At 32.2% G+C, this 16,362-nt stretch overlaps 1 protein-coding gene across 1 annotated transcript in view; it reads right to left on the bottom strand.

Moving 5' to 3' along the window:
- The window catches only part of LOC106462922 (G protein-coupled receptor kinase 1-like), a 76,660-nt gene that overhangs the window by 20,288 nt on the left and 40,010 nt on the right, over positions 1-16,362 (bottom strand). Inside the window, exons 8-14 of the mRNA XM_013922891.2 lie at positions 8,896-8,987; positions 6,717-6,816; positions 6,090-6,171; positions 3,312-3,442; positions 2,965-3,059; positions 936-1,043; positions 570-636 (exon numbers count right to left, since the gene is read on the bottom strand). Of these exons, the coding sequence (XP_013778345.1) occupies positions 570-636; positions 936-1,043; positions 2,965-3,059; positions 3,312-3,442; positions 6,090-6,171; positions 6,717-6,816; positions 8,896-8,987 (675 nt within the window). The remainder of the gene's footprint in view (positions 1-569; positions 637-935; positions 1,044-2,964; positions 3,060-3,311; positions 3,443-6,089; positions 6,172-6,716; positions 6,817-8,895; positions 8,988-16,362) is intronic.

Raw genomic sequence — 16,362 nt, 5'->3', positions numbered from 1 at the left:
ATAAAATTAAGAACTTAAAACTTGTATACTATTAAAATATGGATTATCAGCTACAATTTTATGTTATACTAATTGGTATCACATAAACTAAAAATAGTTTAATTGGTTGTTTGATTGGTTGTTTTGAATTTATGCACAAAGCTGCACAAAGGGCTATCTGTGCTCTGCCCACCACGGGTATCGAAACCCGGTTGTAAGTCCGCAGACATATCGCTGTACCACTGGGGGCTAAATAGTCTAAAAAAATTTTTTGAATGTAAGCCACTAAAACGTTATGACATGTGCAGTAAATGATGCCCAGACAGATAGGGTTAATTCTTTCTTATTACATCAAACTCTGCTGATATGTGTATTTTCTTTATCTTTGCTTAATATACCAAAGGTATCTTAAATCATTTTGGTTATAATAGAAACAACAATTTAACTTCCCAAGTGTTATTAGCATATGTTGAAACTAATAGATAATCATTTATTTAAAATGATATACACAACAAAGTCAACCAACTCTTTTATTGTTTGAATCAAATGATATTTAATGTTCAAATGACTTGCTTAGATAATTAACTCACCATTGTCATTGTCAATCGGTCAATCTCATGTTTGTCTTTGGTTTTATGTTGCCGGAATGGACTGTGTCTGAAAGACATAATATACATGTCAAAATTGTAATCTTTTCATTTAATATTTTCATATAATGCTACTCAAATTTCAGAAGCCAACAGAGAGTACTCATATCAAAGTCTATGGTGTACAACTAACTATCAATTCTGAGAATTCTAAAAATAATCAAGTCAACTAATAAAATATTTCTATATAAAATTTCTGCATCAACATTAGTCTTTTGAAAACTGTTACTAGATTGTAGCTAACACCTACAAACTGTCTAATTAGGAACTTCTTTAAGAAACTTTCATTACATGACTATTAAATCATACCCTTTGAGCAGTTTGTAGAGCATACAGCCAAGAGAAAACCAGTCAGCACTAGAGTCATAAGCTGTTCCTTTAGATAAGACTTCAGGAGCCATATATCCATGAGTGCCTCTGTAAAAAAAAAAAAATGAATCATTTTATACATTTAGCTCTCCTTCTGTAATTACCTCTACAAAGAGTTTAAAATTTTAGTTTTCTTTTTACTTCACAAATACTACCTTAATATGGTACACCTGCAAAAGAAATCTTGGAAGGAGATCAAGAGAGATGTTTCGTCTCTTTGAGGAGTTTTAAATCTACTTTAAAATCTAGTTTTATTTTAATATGCAAAATAATATCACAATAGTCAATCACAGTCATACCTAGTCTACAACCCATAATATACTTCCACAGTAAAAACAAAACAAAAATAGAGAATTTCCACTGAGTAATTCCATCGATTATCATCAAACGTTCATTAATTCAGCATTTGTAAATAAAAAACAACAATCATAGATTGAAAGAATAATTACAAACAGTACGTAATACTGACTTGAAATTTCAGATCTTATTAATTATTCCCAAAGGCTATATTTGAGGTCCCTTGGCTGATTTTAGGTATCCTTCTTATGGATAAATGAATAAACGAAATTCTGAGAGCTATGAAATCAGATAGACTGAGTCATATAATGTGTTTTCAAAATTTTCATTAAAAAATAAGTGAGAAATTAATGGCTTTTGAATTATGAAAACCCATGTGTCTGAATCTGTTTTGTGTTAAATGTTATGACTCTCACATATCATTACAGATTATTTGAAACAATAAATAAAATCTTAATGTTTGTATACTTTATATACAAGTTGTTTAAATGCTTAATTTGAGAAGTGAGGTAAAATTTATAATAATAAAAGCAATTACTAGCTATTCCAATAACATTAATCTCAAGCCTCAAACTTGTGAATGTGCAAGTTCTCTTTAATTTTGAGGCTCTGTTCATCATTGGCCCTTGTTAAAATCTTAAACCAATTAGAATATATATCAATGTCACATTTTTTTAAGGCACGTTCAAGTACACTGACTTAATATGGAATCTTAGGTTAGCATATTCTTTCACCTGTGTTAACAATTTTCTTTTAGTAGAATCAATATGGCCTTGCTGACAGCAAAGACAAGTAAACTTATAAATTACAAATAATGATGACAGTAAAGCAGGAATTCAGTCCATAAATCTAAAAAAAAAACACAGATGAAAATTAGGTTTAAACACATACATTTCATATGTATCTGTGGATATGAAATTTTACTGTAATTTTTCAGCATTTCTACAAAAATAAAATTATTAATGCAAGTGAAAGAACATGCTACATACGATCCTCTATTGAGTCAAGTGTACTTGAACATACCATAGGAGAATATGTTGTTGTAGTCTATTAAAATTAGTTTAAGATCTTAGCAAGGGTCAATGAATAAAAGAGCTTGCTAATACCCAAACTAGGCTTAAAATTAATGTTATTGGAACAACTAGTAAGCTGCTTTTATTATTATAAAAGTGTAGTCGTTTTGCTACATGTATAATACATTTATAAGCAATAATGAGTGTAACCTGGATCCTGTAACACCTACGACTGAGCTTCAAGTGTACCTGAACAATTTGTTTTGTGCTGCATACACTTACAATAAATACTTTGAAGGTCCTGTACTCCATTTGTTAACCTTTCTTTTATCTCTCTCACATGAAATGACATTCATTATTCTGTGAGAATGCTGTAAGAAATGTAAGATTGACTTTTTTGTTTAATAATATATTAATAAAATGTTATTTTTTACAGAACAAATTAATTAAATATGTTGTTTGTTGAATATTCTTTTGTTGTGTCCTATTGGATATATTAAAGTTGGTTTGGTACATTCAACATTTTTTTTCCTTGATTAGTTTACACAAATCTTGTGGTAAATTAAGTTCTAATTAAAAAACTGTTACAAATCTGTGCAAGTGCACAGATTTAAAAATGATGTTTTTAGAAAATACAAATAAATTTAAGGTAAACTTACACACATGCATGAGGCTTTTTCTTAGAAAAATCACAAGCTAACCCCAGATCAGATATCCTGACATGGCCATTCTCATCCAGTAAGATGTTTGCTGGCTGGAAAACATGATTTAAATGTATACAAGTCAACATAAAATATATTTCAAAGTATAAATAGTATTTTGTTGTGCCAGAAATAAAAAAATATCTATTACTTAAAAGATACCCAAATAACACCTATAATACAAAAGTAAAAACAATCGATATACATGAAATAATATATTCACAGCTAAAAATTTCGACAGAATTTGCAAATACAGTCATTAAGTATTATATTAAGGTATATAAATATGATATACATGAACTGACCTTTAAGTCTCTGTAAACTACATATCTTTTATGCATGTGTTCTAGTCCCAAGATAACTTCTGCTGCATAAAACTTCATTTCTTGCTCATTAAAAACTCCGTGCTGAGATAAATGATAGTGTAGGTCTCCACCTGATTAACACAATATTCTATTTGACTTTATATCATAACTAATAAAAACAAATATTACTTTGATTCAGAAAAGCTTCAAAGTATTTTCAAATCACTTGACAAGTTTTAGACTTAACTGTTACAACTGAATAGATTGGCTCGTTATAAAATTAAATCATACCAAAAATATTCTGTGTTATACAAATAATGAAAACATTTATCCAAACCATAAAATCTTGTAACAGTTTATATTGTAGTGTGGGTTCTTTTAAGTTATTTGGTTATAGGAAGAAAAACTTAAAGTCCAGTTCACTTAACAATGATTAAAGCAATTATTTTTTCAATAGCAACTTCTAAAACTTACATGGTTTCATGCACTAATTATTTGGTGTTGTGCTTGTCATGTAGTGTGCAGAGAGTTCCTAGTCAGAGATTGTAAAACTGTTTGAAGCAAGACTAACTTCATATCCATGTTTCTACATGGAGTCTATTTTCAATATGAGCTCTTCTTGAATATCAGTATTAAAAAATTAACAAACCACCTAAACTGCATGATAAACTACTAAATTACTAACAAATTTGCTAACCCAATAATTAATCATCACTTTAGCACTAACTATATCATTCTCAATCTACTCTAGAGCAGCTTGCATTTGTATATTGCTCAAGTATTTTCCTAAACTTTAAGAACAAATTCCAGAAGTTGAGCTATGCACTCATAAGATCACAACTCACTCTCACTTACATTAATATAAATATCTAAATTAAAACAACAAAGCCTACAATACTGCCACTCCCTAAATTGTAAAGTCCCTTAAACAATCCTATTACACAAATAAAACATTGGTACATGAAACTTAAATTTACATAATTAATAATAAAGTAATTCTTGTCCACTAACTATAACACTATCAATAAGTATAGACACAACAATCATTAAATTAAAGTTTGGAGACAGCTTGAATGAGTAGTAAAAGAAACTTTATTACCTACTGATGACATAAACTTGTCAAAACATTATATATTTGTAATAAAGCTTCTTTCACTGCCCATTCAAGTTATCCTGAAACTTTTAACTTGTCTGGTCACCAAATCTTTTTGGTGGTTTCTGGATTCTGGTCTGTTACAATTTATATTGGTTGTATTTATTAACATATGCTTCCCTTCTTGTTGTCAATGGAAATTCAAGCTCTGGTGTTGTACTTGTCATGTAGTGTGCAGAGTTCCTAGTCAGAGATTGTAAAACTGTTTGAAGCAAGACTAACTTCATATCCATGTTTCTACATGGAGTCTATTTTCAATATGTGCTCTTCTTGAATATCAATTACCCATACATTGTTATGCATACAGAAGTTTCTCATAGTGAGAGTGAGTTCCATCTTTCCTCTTGCTGGAGCTTAATGACCACTTGCCGTTTACATCAGTCCAACCTCTTTCATCATCTCTGAAAGCAATCCCCCCCGTCTTATTATCATATAAGGTCAAACAATGGTTACTGTGGAACCAGTGTCAATTAACATGTTGCAAAGCTTTTCATCAATGAATTAAATAATTTGTGGACTGAGTTCTTTAAATAATGAGTTTCTTATCTGAATTGCAGCAGATGGAGTATTCTTGGCTGAGCTTCAGCCCTTAACTCCAGTTAATTCCTATTTTCTGATTTCTAGTAGGTCTTTCTTGTTTGTTGAATGTGTTTGGGCTCTGACACTTATCCTCATGGTACTCCATGGTTTATCATCACCTGTTTCTATCTTCTTGACTATCTTTTTCACTGTTTCATCATTTCCTGCATATTTTTGATCTTACAACAAGCACATGTCATCATTTTGAAGTTGAGTATGTATTTTATCTTTATCAAAATAATCCCACTCATACTACAAGTGTTATAATGGTTTGTATTGTTGGTGGTTTATTTCAGATTATTTGTTAAAAAGATGAAATAATTCAAAGTCCAGGCCACTTAATGATATTGAAAGCATTTTACTTCTTCAACCACAAGTTCTAAAACTAACATGGTTTCATAAACTAATGACACACCTAAATTCATAAATAAAACTCATTTACCTGTTAATCTAAGGAAGTTCCTCATGTTTCAATTTCTTTGTTATAACACAAATTCAATATTCACAAAACTGAGCAAACCTAATGATTCCCTAACAAATAACTAACTGACTAATGAATTTTCTAACTCAATAACCAAGACTCACTAAATGAATCAAGAATCTATTTAAGTATAACTCACATTTTTATATCGCTCAAATAGTTTCCTATACTTTAGAGAAACTTCCAGACAATGACCTACATGTTCAACATGTGCTTTCAGAACTCCCTCTAGCTAACATTACTATAAACATTTAAATTAAAATAAACACGGCCTAAAGTTATATCATCTGTCGCATTAAAATGTTCAACCACAAAGAAGGATGTGGTCAATATTTACAATGTTTAGTCTTAGATGTGAGCAGCAGGATTTGGAGATATCCAAGTTTGAAAAAAAATGTTATTCCAATTTTATTATGCTACATATTTTTAAGATTAAATACAATTAAACCAATAACAAATAATGATCAACAGATGGGTCTAACCTAAGCTACTAGAATATTTGTTTTCACTGTCAAAAACAATTAAAATTTAGCTCAGTACACATAAAAAACAAATCAACACTCACCATTCATTAATTCCAGAATAAAACATAATTTGTCAGGGGTTTGAAATGCATATGTCATACACACTATGAAAGGACAGTCCTCCTAAAGCATTTTTAATAACAAGTCATTCAATATTTGAACAAAGAAAAATTTAAAAGATATAAAAAAGTAGAAAAATGAATAGACACAAAAATAAATAATATACATAACACTAAGACAGAAAACAAAAACTTCAAAAATTTATCTTACAGCCCAATGTGTCAACAGAACACTTGTAGTTTAATACAGTTTTACACAAATAATCAACATTATTTCTCTTTTTTTTTTAGTTTGAATGGCAGGTATCAAAGCATGTCTAAATATTGCTGAAAGTATTCAAGATTAACTATAAAATGTTTATTAAGGCAATTTTTCAAGGACAGGTGACACAAAATATATAAATTCGTTGTATAAAACTACCTACATTAATTAAAAATTGGAATATATAAGCCTGATGACATCCACAGTTGAAATGTCTTCACTACAGATAATCTGAGACACCACCAGATAATGACAGTATACAAGGTGTACACTGATAGAAAACACCATTTTTAACAACTTACTTAACTGCATCATCTTTTAAAAACAAAGTGCTGACTGAAACTCACCCCAGTACTGACTAGACTCAACATGATTCGTTCATTTAAAGCCAGTGTTTCTCCTTGTTTCATTTTAATCCTCTTTTTATCAAGACACTTCATAGCATACCTAAAATATTAATTTTTTTATGGTTAATTATGAATCTGTTTTAATCCCTTCTGCCGGTTAGCTTTTTTTCATGTAGCTTTGCAAAACTTTATAGCATAGAACAGTAACTAACTAATTACATTTTTAAGTCCAATTATTTCCATGTTAGGTTATTTCATTACTATGCACTTAGAAATGGAGTCAAATATAAATTTAGTTAATCATAAAACACTTTGTTAGGTAAGTAATTATACAATAAACTACATTTTCAATAGTGTAATAAAGCCAAAGTTTGTCAGCATGATACCCTTTGCATTAAAAAAATCTGATGAAACACTACCTAAGATATCTGATAATGTTTAGGCATTCCATTATCGGTAGAGGCATTATAATGTTCCAATACATCTTATGGTGTTAAATTCCATTTGGTCTGATAAGCTCTAATATGATAGTGGCCATCAACAAATAAAATATTTTAATTGATTATTTATGCAGCGTATTGATGATGAAACAATAGTGATATCCTCACCTTAGTCTTCTTTACTGATACCCTTTCAGTACAATTCTACTATCTATGTAAAGCAGTTGGTGCTTATTGTCATTTGTTTCATCAAATGAAACATTATTAGTCCCCTGTTTTTATTTTTGAAATGTACATAATTGTCAAAAATCATTTAAAATATAGATTCAAAATCTTATGAATGATACAAATAATATCTCAAGTCAGCAGCTGTTGAATTAGTAAAATATTTTAAAAAAAAGGTAAAAATCAAGATTAAAAGAAATGAAATACTGCAATGTTGCACTAAGTTAACACAGCATTTTCAGGCCTAATGATTAAAGCTGAGTGATTAACTCAATCACCTAGGAGCATTGGTTAGTTTCATGAAAAATTACAGATTAATTGAAATTATGACTATATTGATTAATATCACAAAAATAATAAACAAATCAAAATTAGTATATCCAATTATTTCTGTTTTTCAATTATTCACCCTATCGTAATAATCGAAATATGAACATCATTATTTTTTTTATTAATTCAGGTGTTTTTTAGTTTAATCAATTAGTGGGATGACTCATAAAAATAAATGTCAAATAAGCATTTTGAATTTTTGGCTCATTATGCACTGGAATATTGTTGTGTACAAAATAATGACTAATTTTATACCTGTGATAATCTTATTCTCCTCTACCCCTAACAAGTGAAGTGTATGCACTGTTAAGTTTATTGTCCCCTTGTACAGTAAAGACACACCTAAAATATACATGTTTTTGATCACTGAGATGTAATTGTGTACATTTTCTTTACCATCATGTGCTTCATCACATTCATGTAACTAACTGCATTCATTTCATATAAGATCATAAAATTAATCCTCCAAACTAAACATAAGTAGCTTATGTTAACTTGCACTTAATAGTAGTTTTAGTAGTCTTGTGAAAATTTGTAAGGAGAAACAAACGGAATGACAATAATTGTACTTTCAACTTGCTAAATGTTTCATATTACTTTGCATATATGATAGATTTTCAGTTTAAAAAGCATTATATATTCAAAAAGTAACTTAATCCTAAATTGTCATACTTGAATAAGTCTTTCAGCTTAAATGATCACTATTTCGAAAGAGTTGTTAAAACACTAAATACGTTGAAAATAGGAAGATTAGTCTCATATGAGAATAATAAGTTAGTTGAATGTAATCAATTTATGAACCTGAAAATTAATCGATTGACAAATTCCAATAATTATCTAACTCTATTAATGATACTGAGTTAACTTAATAAAACACTGCAGCATTTCAAATATTTTATCTTTTTTTTTAGATATTTTTGATTTATAGAACAGATCATCTCTTATATTTGAAATGCTTAATCTTTTGACAAAATAAATAACAATCAACCTCAAATACATTCAAGTGTATCAATAATAAGTTCCTCAGTAATGAATTATCACAAGAATTTTTTATAAACTTGGAGAAATGCCTATTAATTGACCAAAGTAGTAACAAGTTCTCCAGGTTTTAACAAACACAAACAAATGTGAGTAAGAAGCTAGAATAATGAAACATATGAAAACAAGTACAAACTTTTACATACATTTTTCCAGTATCTGCCTTTCTACAGCCATAAACTTCACCAAATCCCCCTCTACCAATTATTCTATGAACACTAAAATCATTCATGGTTAGCTGGAACACAAAAATAAATACAATTAGAAGGTTATATGATTGGAAGCATATTTTATTTAACACACTGTTTATGTATATAGTGATAAATCATAGCTCTAACATATACATATATTCAGAAATATAGAAAAAAAAAAGATGATGCAAATAATAAATAATAACCTATGTGCATGGGTGGGTGGGGGTCAAAGTGTCATACCCCAGCCTTGTTCAGAGTGCCATTCAACATGGTATTACGTGTTTGATGCCTGAGTTATCAACTTTTCATGTTATCTTACATTGCTGATTTCACAACAGTTCATGTTAGAGTAGAGAAAATACCAGATATAATACAAAGGGATACTGAAAAAAATTACATATTCATTATGAAGTTGTAGAGCTTATGCAAATACAATTTTCAAACTGTACAATGGACAAAAGTAGTTTTGTTCTTCATATGAACATCACCTTGTATTTCAACTCATCGAAGTCTGAGTCAGATTGATGTCTGTATTTCACAGACATATCTTTATTACAAAGGCTTTAGTAACACACCTGATTTTTGTGTACAACAAACTTGTACTCAACCGAAAGGTTGCCACATTTAGTGAAGATACACTTCATAAATTTGTAATTATAGTCAACTTTACTTCTCCAATAAGGGATTGGTCCATTGGACCAACCCATGCACATTCAGTTAACTTATTTAAAGTAATTCCTTAAAACTATTCAAACATAAAGAATTACTACAAACACTAAATGCATATTTTGCTTTATACGGTGGTGAAACACTAATGTTTATCTATAAACGTAAAATTAAAATATCAGAAACAACAAAACTAAGAAATTAAGATAGTTGTATTTACGTCATGTAAATATTTAGTTATAACTTTGTAAACTAACAGAAGTTGATAAATATAAAAATATTATCAAGAGTGTAACCTAGTAAAGAAAGTAGTTTTTACATAACTAAAATGAAGATTTAGTCTTAGGTTGTTCTAATAAAACAAAGAATTGTTCACAACCTATGGTACAATTTGTATATTCAACCACCTTACCCATGGCCTCCCTATAGACTGTGACTATATACATTGCAAGTGAATTGAAATGTGGTGATCTATATTCATTTACAAATTTTTGTTGTAAAGTTTAACCTGCTCTATTACTATAAAATTATGCAAGGAACAAAATTTTAGCATTTAGAAAAAATGGATATCTATAGTGTTGAACTATATTAAAAGCAAGGGAAGACGATTCTTGCAAGAAAAACAAAACTACTGTAGGTAGTAAAGAAAGTTAAACAGTTTAACACTGGAAGTCAGCCAAGAATACAATGGTTCATTATGGCTAAAGTAGGAACCTCTCTTGAAACTGTAAGCAAGATAATTGAAAAGGATTTATGTCTACAAAGGTCTTCATAATTATCATCATCCTGCCAGCAATACAACATTTCAAGCATGGTACAGAACATGTTGTGAAAGTTTTGTCCAAAGGATTTAAGGTGGTTGCAGGTTTAATACAGCTATAAGATTAAGTAAAACATTTAGAGAATCAATAAAAATACCAGGATGAACTCTACATATTATCAGCTAATAATAACTTTCAATCAGAGTAAGCCATGTACTTTGAGCAAAACTAAAAATTAATCTGGCCATCAGTATAGCTAATTAAATACATTTTTTTTCTACATTTCTACTTATTAAGATCAGAATGCATTGCTTCATCAGTTGGGTACTCTCACTGTTAACATAAGCCCACTAATATCTCGCAAATTCTGGCCAGCTTAGGAAATTTAGGTTATCTTTTAATACAATTCCAAGCTAACAGGTCATCATGGCAGTGGAAGAAGAGGCTGTGTGGCTTAGGCACTCCTTGTTGTATTGTTATCATAGTTCATGTACAACCCTCTATGTAACTTGGTAGTTTTGAAAAACTGCAATATGTTCAAAGTAGCAAATAAATGGAACTGAATTAAACTCTGCTTGATGTTCAGTACTATAGTCTGATATAACCAATGAAAAGAGTAAACCAGTAAACAAATTTAGTTTTGAGAAACTAAATATTAATGTTTATAAAAGATGCTGTTGGAATAAACAGATTAACAACAATCAGCTAGTAAAGTACAATGAAATTTGATGACAGATTCTGCTGGATAAATGAAGATTAAAATAATCAAATTAGTAAACTAGATGTTGTATGAGAGTAAACATCAATGTACAGTAATAGATTTTGAGAAAATAAAAAGGAATTATCAAAAACAAATTTTGCAAACTAAAGATATTTTTGACATTAAATAGCATGGTTCAGTAATAGAGCTACTTGATAAAAAAAATTATCAAGAACAATCACTTGTAAACTAAATAAATTGTATGAAACTAGATACTGAGGTCCAGTAACAGATTTTGCTGGAATAAGTAAAGATTAAGAACAACCAAACTAGCATAAAAATATTTTGAAATTTTGGATTTCTTAGACACTAAATAGCAAGATTCAGTAGTAGAGTCTCCTAAGTTACAAGACTATCACACACAAAGTTTCAAACTAAAAAAGCCGTACAAAACTAAACAATGAAGTCCAGCAATGCAAACTGTTGGATAAAAAAATTGAAAACAATTACACTAGGAAATATAATGGGCTATAAGAAACAACATACTGATGAGTGGTATAAGAGCCAAGTGCATTATTTAAACATCAGAAATAACCAAATACAAAACTAAAAAGGCTAAATGGAGCTTTAAAAGGATTCAACTCTAGACTGTTGAACAGAGCATGTGGGCATAAAAAAATATTAATTGCAATAAAACTATTTAGTTCAGAAGGTTATATGATGTTCACCAGCAAATATTTATATACACATTTTTCCTCTGACAGAACTAGGTACATTTTCAAAATCCAGAACAATTAAATAGCAAACTAAGCATTTTGAAGTAAGATAGCACTTTTTATCACTCTGAAGTGATTATAAAAGTCCAAAACCTTCCCAAAGGTTTAAGCATTTTCAAAGAGTGGTCTCTTCTTAACAAGAGCATAGAAAAATTAGCAAACTAAAGGAATAGTACAAAAGGTTTTAGTAGATTTATTCCTAAGTTATCACTTAATGATTTAAAAAATAAAACTAACTAAAGAATTGTTACTGATAAATATGGCTTGTTCAAAGTAATATTTCTGTGTATTGGTAATTTTTTAATCTACCAAAATGAAGTAGAAGGAAATATCAACATAATCAAAAAACTTTTCTTATGCTACTAATAATACTTACATAGGTAAACAATACGTCTGGAAAACAAACTAATGAATGTCCAAATTTATCCCTGGTGCTGTAACTTCCAAGTCTCAGCCTCTCACTTTATTATCTTGCAATTAGTCTTAAAGATTGTTTGTTTATTTCTCATAAGTGTAAAGCTACTCAATGAAATATCTGTGCTGTGTCAACTGTTGATATTGACCCCCAGATGTTAAAATTTTCCGTACTTCAAAACGTATTTCTGATAGATACCTCTCACACAGAAAGCTATCTTCCCCGTGTGTCTGCCTTAGAGATTTGCATGCCACTATCCTTTAGGCAACTCCCACCCACCCTCATAAGATTTTTTGTGAGTTGTTCTATTGTGTAGTATTGTTATTATGCATCAAAAGCCCTTCACCAATAGGAGGGTGACACAACCTCCCTGCACACTAGCTCACCCTATGCTTTTGCATTCATAATGTTCATTCTACGATGAGGCAAGAAATATGAAGTTGCACTGGAAGTGGAGAGGAAGGATGTGAAGTGTGTATAGAGGTGAGTATCTATCACAAATACATTTTCGGGTAAGGAAAATGTTATCTTCCCAGAGATACACATCTCTTCACACAGAAAGCTAGAATCCTAAATTGATATGGTGGAGGGACCTGTGAGAAAGTTACCTACATGAGCTTCCTTCAGAAATTGCCAGAATGAAACCCATCGAGTGTGACACCCAATGGCAGGGACTTCATAGGAGCACACTTGTGAGAGACCCCAACCTCATCTCTTCCACGGTAGACTCTTTGACGAGATTGGAAGATAAGAAGAGGCAAATAAGCCTCATGCGTTGCAGGTATGGGCAGAATAAAACATTAGTGTCCGAGTACTTTCACAAAAAAGATTGGAAAGCCAATATGTGTAGCATGATTTGGGCACATTCAGACCTTACTGAGTGCTCATCTCAACCCTAGCATCAGACTTCTTGGATTGACACCGGGTGCAGAAAGAGGCCAAATGAATTATTAGTTGTGATGTTCTCAACTCTACTGTCAGACTCTTGGACCAACACCAGCTACAGGAGGAGTGCACAGAATACATGCCACAGACTGTATAATGTTAGTATGTGCATTGATTCAACTGAATGGTCATCTGCTGCAGGAGGAGGGCATGATTTATTAGGAAGTGCTCACCTCAATTCGACTGAACAGGAGATGATTGCAGGTATTTGGTAGGTCAACTACAGTCCAAAACCAGGTGGAATCAGGTATGTGTCTTCTGATTCACAGTAGAAGGAGGGTCTTCACCATCTTAACCTCATGACAAGGAAGCAGATGGGAAAAGCAACTTCCATTCTGACAACTCAGGCAGGGCACATGTGTGCAGATCCAGTACACAACCAACATCAGGCCACCAAAGAACCTGACAATTGGGCAATGCAAACGTGGTGGATCAATTCTGATCCAAAATCAGACATCATCAGGAATTTTTCATCCAGTCCATGGTAGGAGAAGGACCCCTTCCAACCATTTGTGTGAGAACATGTGTTGGTTGGTCCTATGCTGATCCAACAGTAGACCACCCAGGAACTGACATTTGGGCAGTAGGATGGGGGACACTAGCATGTTATAAGTATAATTATAAGATGGATGACCTGTGGTACACTGACAGTGTCACCAATGCACACTTCCCACTAATTGGCACCATTTGTTCAGTCGTCAGCTATTAGGTCCCAATCAGTAAGGGCTCTCCACGGTCCATTTCCTTGCTTCACTCAAAGAAGGGAGGGAGGGAATTCATGTGGGGAGACCTGGAGAAAATGTCCAGATCTCCATCAGATGCCTGCTGGAAAAGACTTTTACTGGAGACAATGCAACAGGTGACAATGTAAACCTATTTTAAAAAGGCAATAAGCACAAGCCAGGCAGAGCATCTTCTGGTGTGACTTTTTCCATAATAGTCCACAGAATAGTTATGGTCTGGATTGTACAGTAAAAAGATATCAGAATATGTCATGAAGATACCTCAAGTGGTCTTGCAAAACACCCCATCTCAAAAGTGGGCATATATGGAGCCAGGGCAGATGACATGAACACTATCCATTACACTGGCTCGATGTGAAATTTGTGGAAATAAGTATATCTGGGGGGACACCACCAGCCACCTGGTGGGGAATGTACTCACCCATCTAAAGATGATGGGTATATTATAAGGCAATGAATGGATGCAGACAGCATTTCCTGGTATATAAGACAGCCAGATGGCAAAGAGAGAGAGGGTGATCAGTTATGTGAGGTAGTCCACATGCCAGCATGAATGATCTTGTTCGGGAGTTGTAAGAAACAACCTATGAGCAACAACCTCAAGAGGAGAAGACCAAACAAAGAATGTGGTGGACCATACCAATAAAGGCAGAAGGAGATTTGTCCCTGGAAGAAGAGGAATTCCAGGGAATGAAAAGTGGAAGACAAAAACCCTGAAAGTGAGAGGTATGAGCTAAATAGCAATGAATGGCACAAACAGGGCAGAAAAGACTGTCCAGGTCCTAATGAGCATAGAGGAGTGAAATAGAAGAACAGGATTGATGATCGGCAGACTCGACCTGTGAGTCAGTCAAATCAAGAATACCTCCAAACTACAAGGCAAAGAATGGGGCTAGGCAAAGTGCTCAAAGAACAAAAGAAAGAAGTTGAACTTGGAATAGAAAAGTATTCCTACCTAACAATCTCCAGCAGGAAAAGTAGAAGGGGGAAGAGCACACTGGAGAAGTGAAGGAATCACCCACAAATTGCTCTTGGGCATGGTGGAGTGCCTCAGACTTGAGGTGTAGAGAGGAGAGGTAAAGAGGATCAAGGAAAGACAAGAGTAATGGGTACTGGAGGGTGAAACCAATGCCAAAAGTATAAATCCTACCCCCAAACGGCAAGGGCAATCCCAAATATGAGATTCTCGAAAGGAGATGCGAAATGACTAAAATGTCGAGGAAAATGAATCAGATAGATAGGAAGAGAGAGACTTAATATTGCAAAAATGGAAGTGTTCAAGGAAGGTAAATGATACAAGCTAGGGTTAAGATTAAGAATTAGGGAACTAGCAGATGAACATAACACAGGGAAAAGAAAAAAGAATAGTGTATGCCTGATAAATCAAGGCTAAAGAATGTGAGAAAGTTTAAGGTTCTCTTCAACAGAGAGATAAGTACATAAAGCCTAAAGAGGTGAAGGAACAATCAAATTCATCCTCTCACAAATGAGGAGAACAAATGCCTGATGAAGGGATGAAGCTTAAGCACCTGATAATAAAAGGAACCCACTATCCTATCCACAATGAGTGCCACGTCATCCCCTGGGAACGTGTCACCAGAAGCCATAATTATTACTCAACCTGTGTGAGGATATTAATTACTCACACAAGTAGTAGAAGATGGTACATGAACTAGTGTTCATAGTATGAAGAAAAAAGAAGGAAATTAAGTTCCCTCAAAATCACGAATCTTGTTAAGTTCACAAAAAAATCATGTCTGATGCGTTCAGTGCCTAGGAATAGAATGAAGTTCATGAGTGCAACAGCATTGAGGGAGCTAGTGTGCAGGGAGATTGTGTCATCCTCCTATTGGTTGAGGGTTTTTGCTGCATAATAACACCATTATGAAGAAGTGCAAATCAGAAATAATCTTGTGAGTTTACGTTGGAGTTGCCTAAAGACTAGTGAAATGCAAATATTTAAGGCAGATGCATGGGGAAGATAGCTTTCTTTCTGAAGAGGTGTGTATCACTTTAGAAATTTAGCATTATGAGCATTATGAGGGCACAATCTTTAAGACATATCAAGGTATCTGATATATACCACATATTGACAGATCTAAAGATATGCAAATTTCAATGCTAACTAGTTTCAATTGCCAAAGCTCATTTGATTATTTAATATTTCCAGTGGAAAAAATTACATTTGGAGATTTAATTTCCTAAAGTGTTTCTCTCAATATTCAAATTAGATGTTTGTGAAGTCAAAATACTAAGTCTATAGTTTCATATGAATTAGAAATTCAAATTACAATTATTGACAAGCTAGAATATAAAATACGAAGGTCTTATCTTTTTTATTTGCCAAGATATTGCGCAAGTAATAATTCAATAATAGTGGCATCCCACTCACCTCCTTCCATTTTTGGAAATG

The sequence above is a fragment of the Limulus polyphemus genome, unplaced genomic scaffold (genome assembly GCF_000517525.1).
Source record: "Limulus polyphemus unplaced genomic scaffold, Limulus_polyphemus-2.1.2 Scaffold1283, whole genome shotgun sequence".
NCBI classification, from domain to species: Eukaryota; Metazoa; Arthropoda; class Merostomata; order Xiphosura; family Limulidae; genus Limulus; species Limulus polyphemus.
The sequence above is the reverse complement of the archived record's forward strand: the minus strand, read 5'-3'. Positions and strand labels throughout refer to the sequence as shown.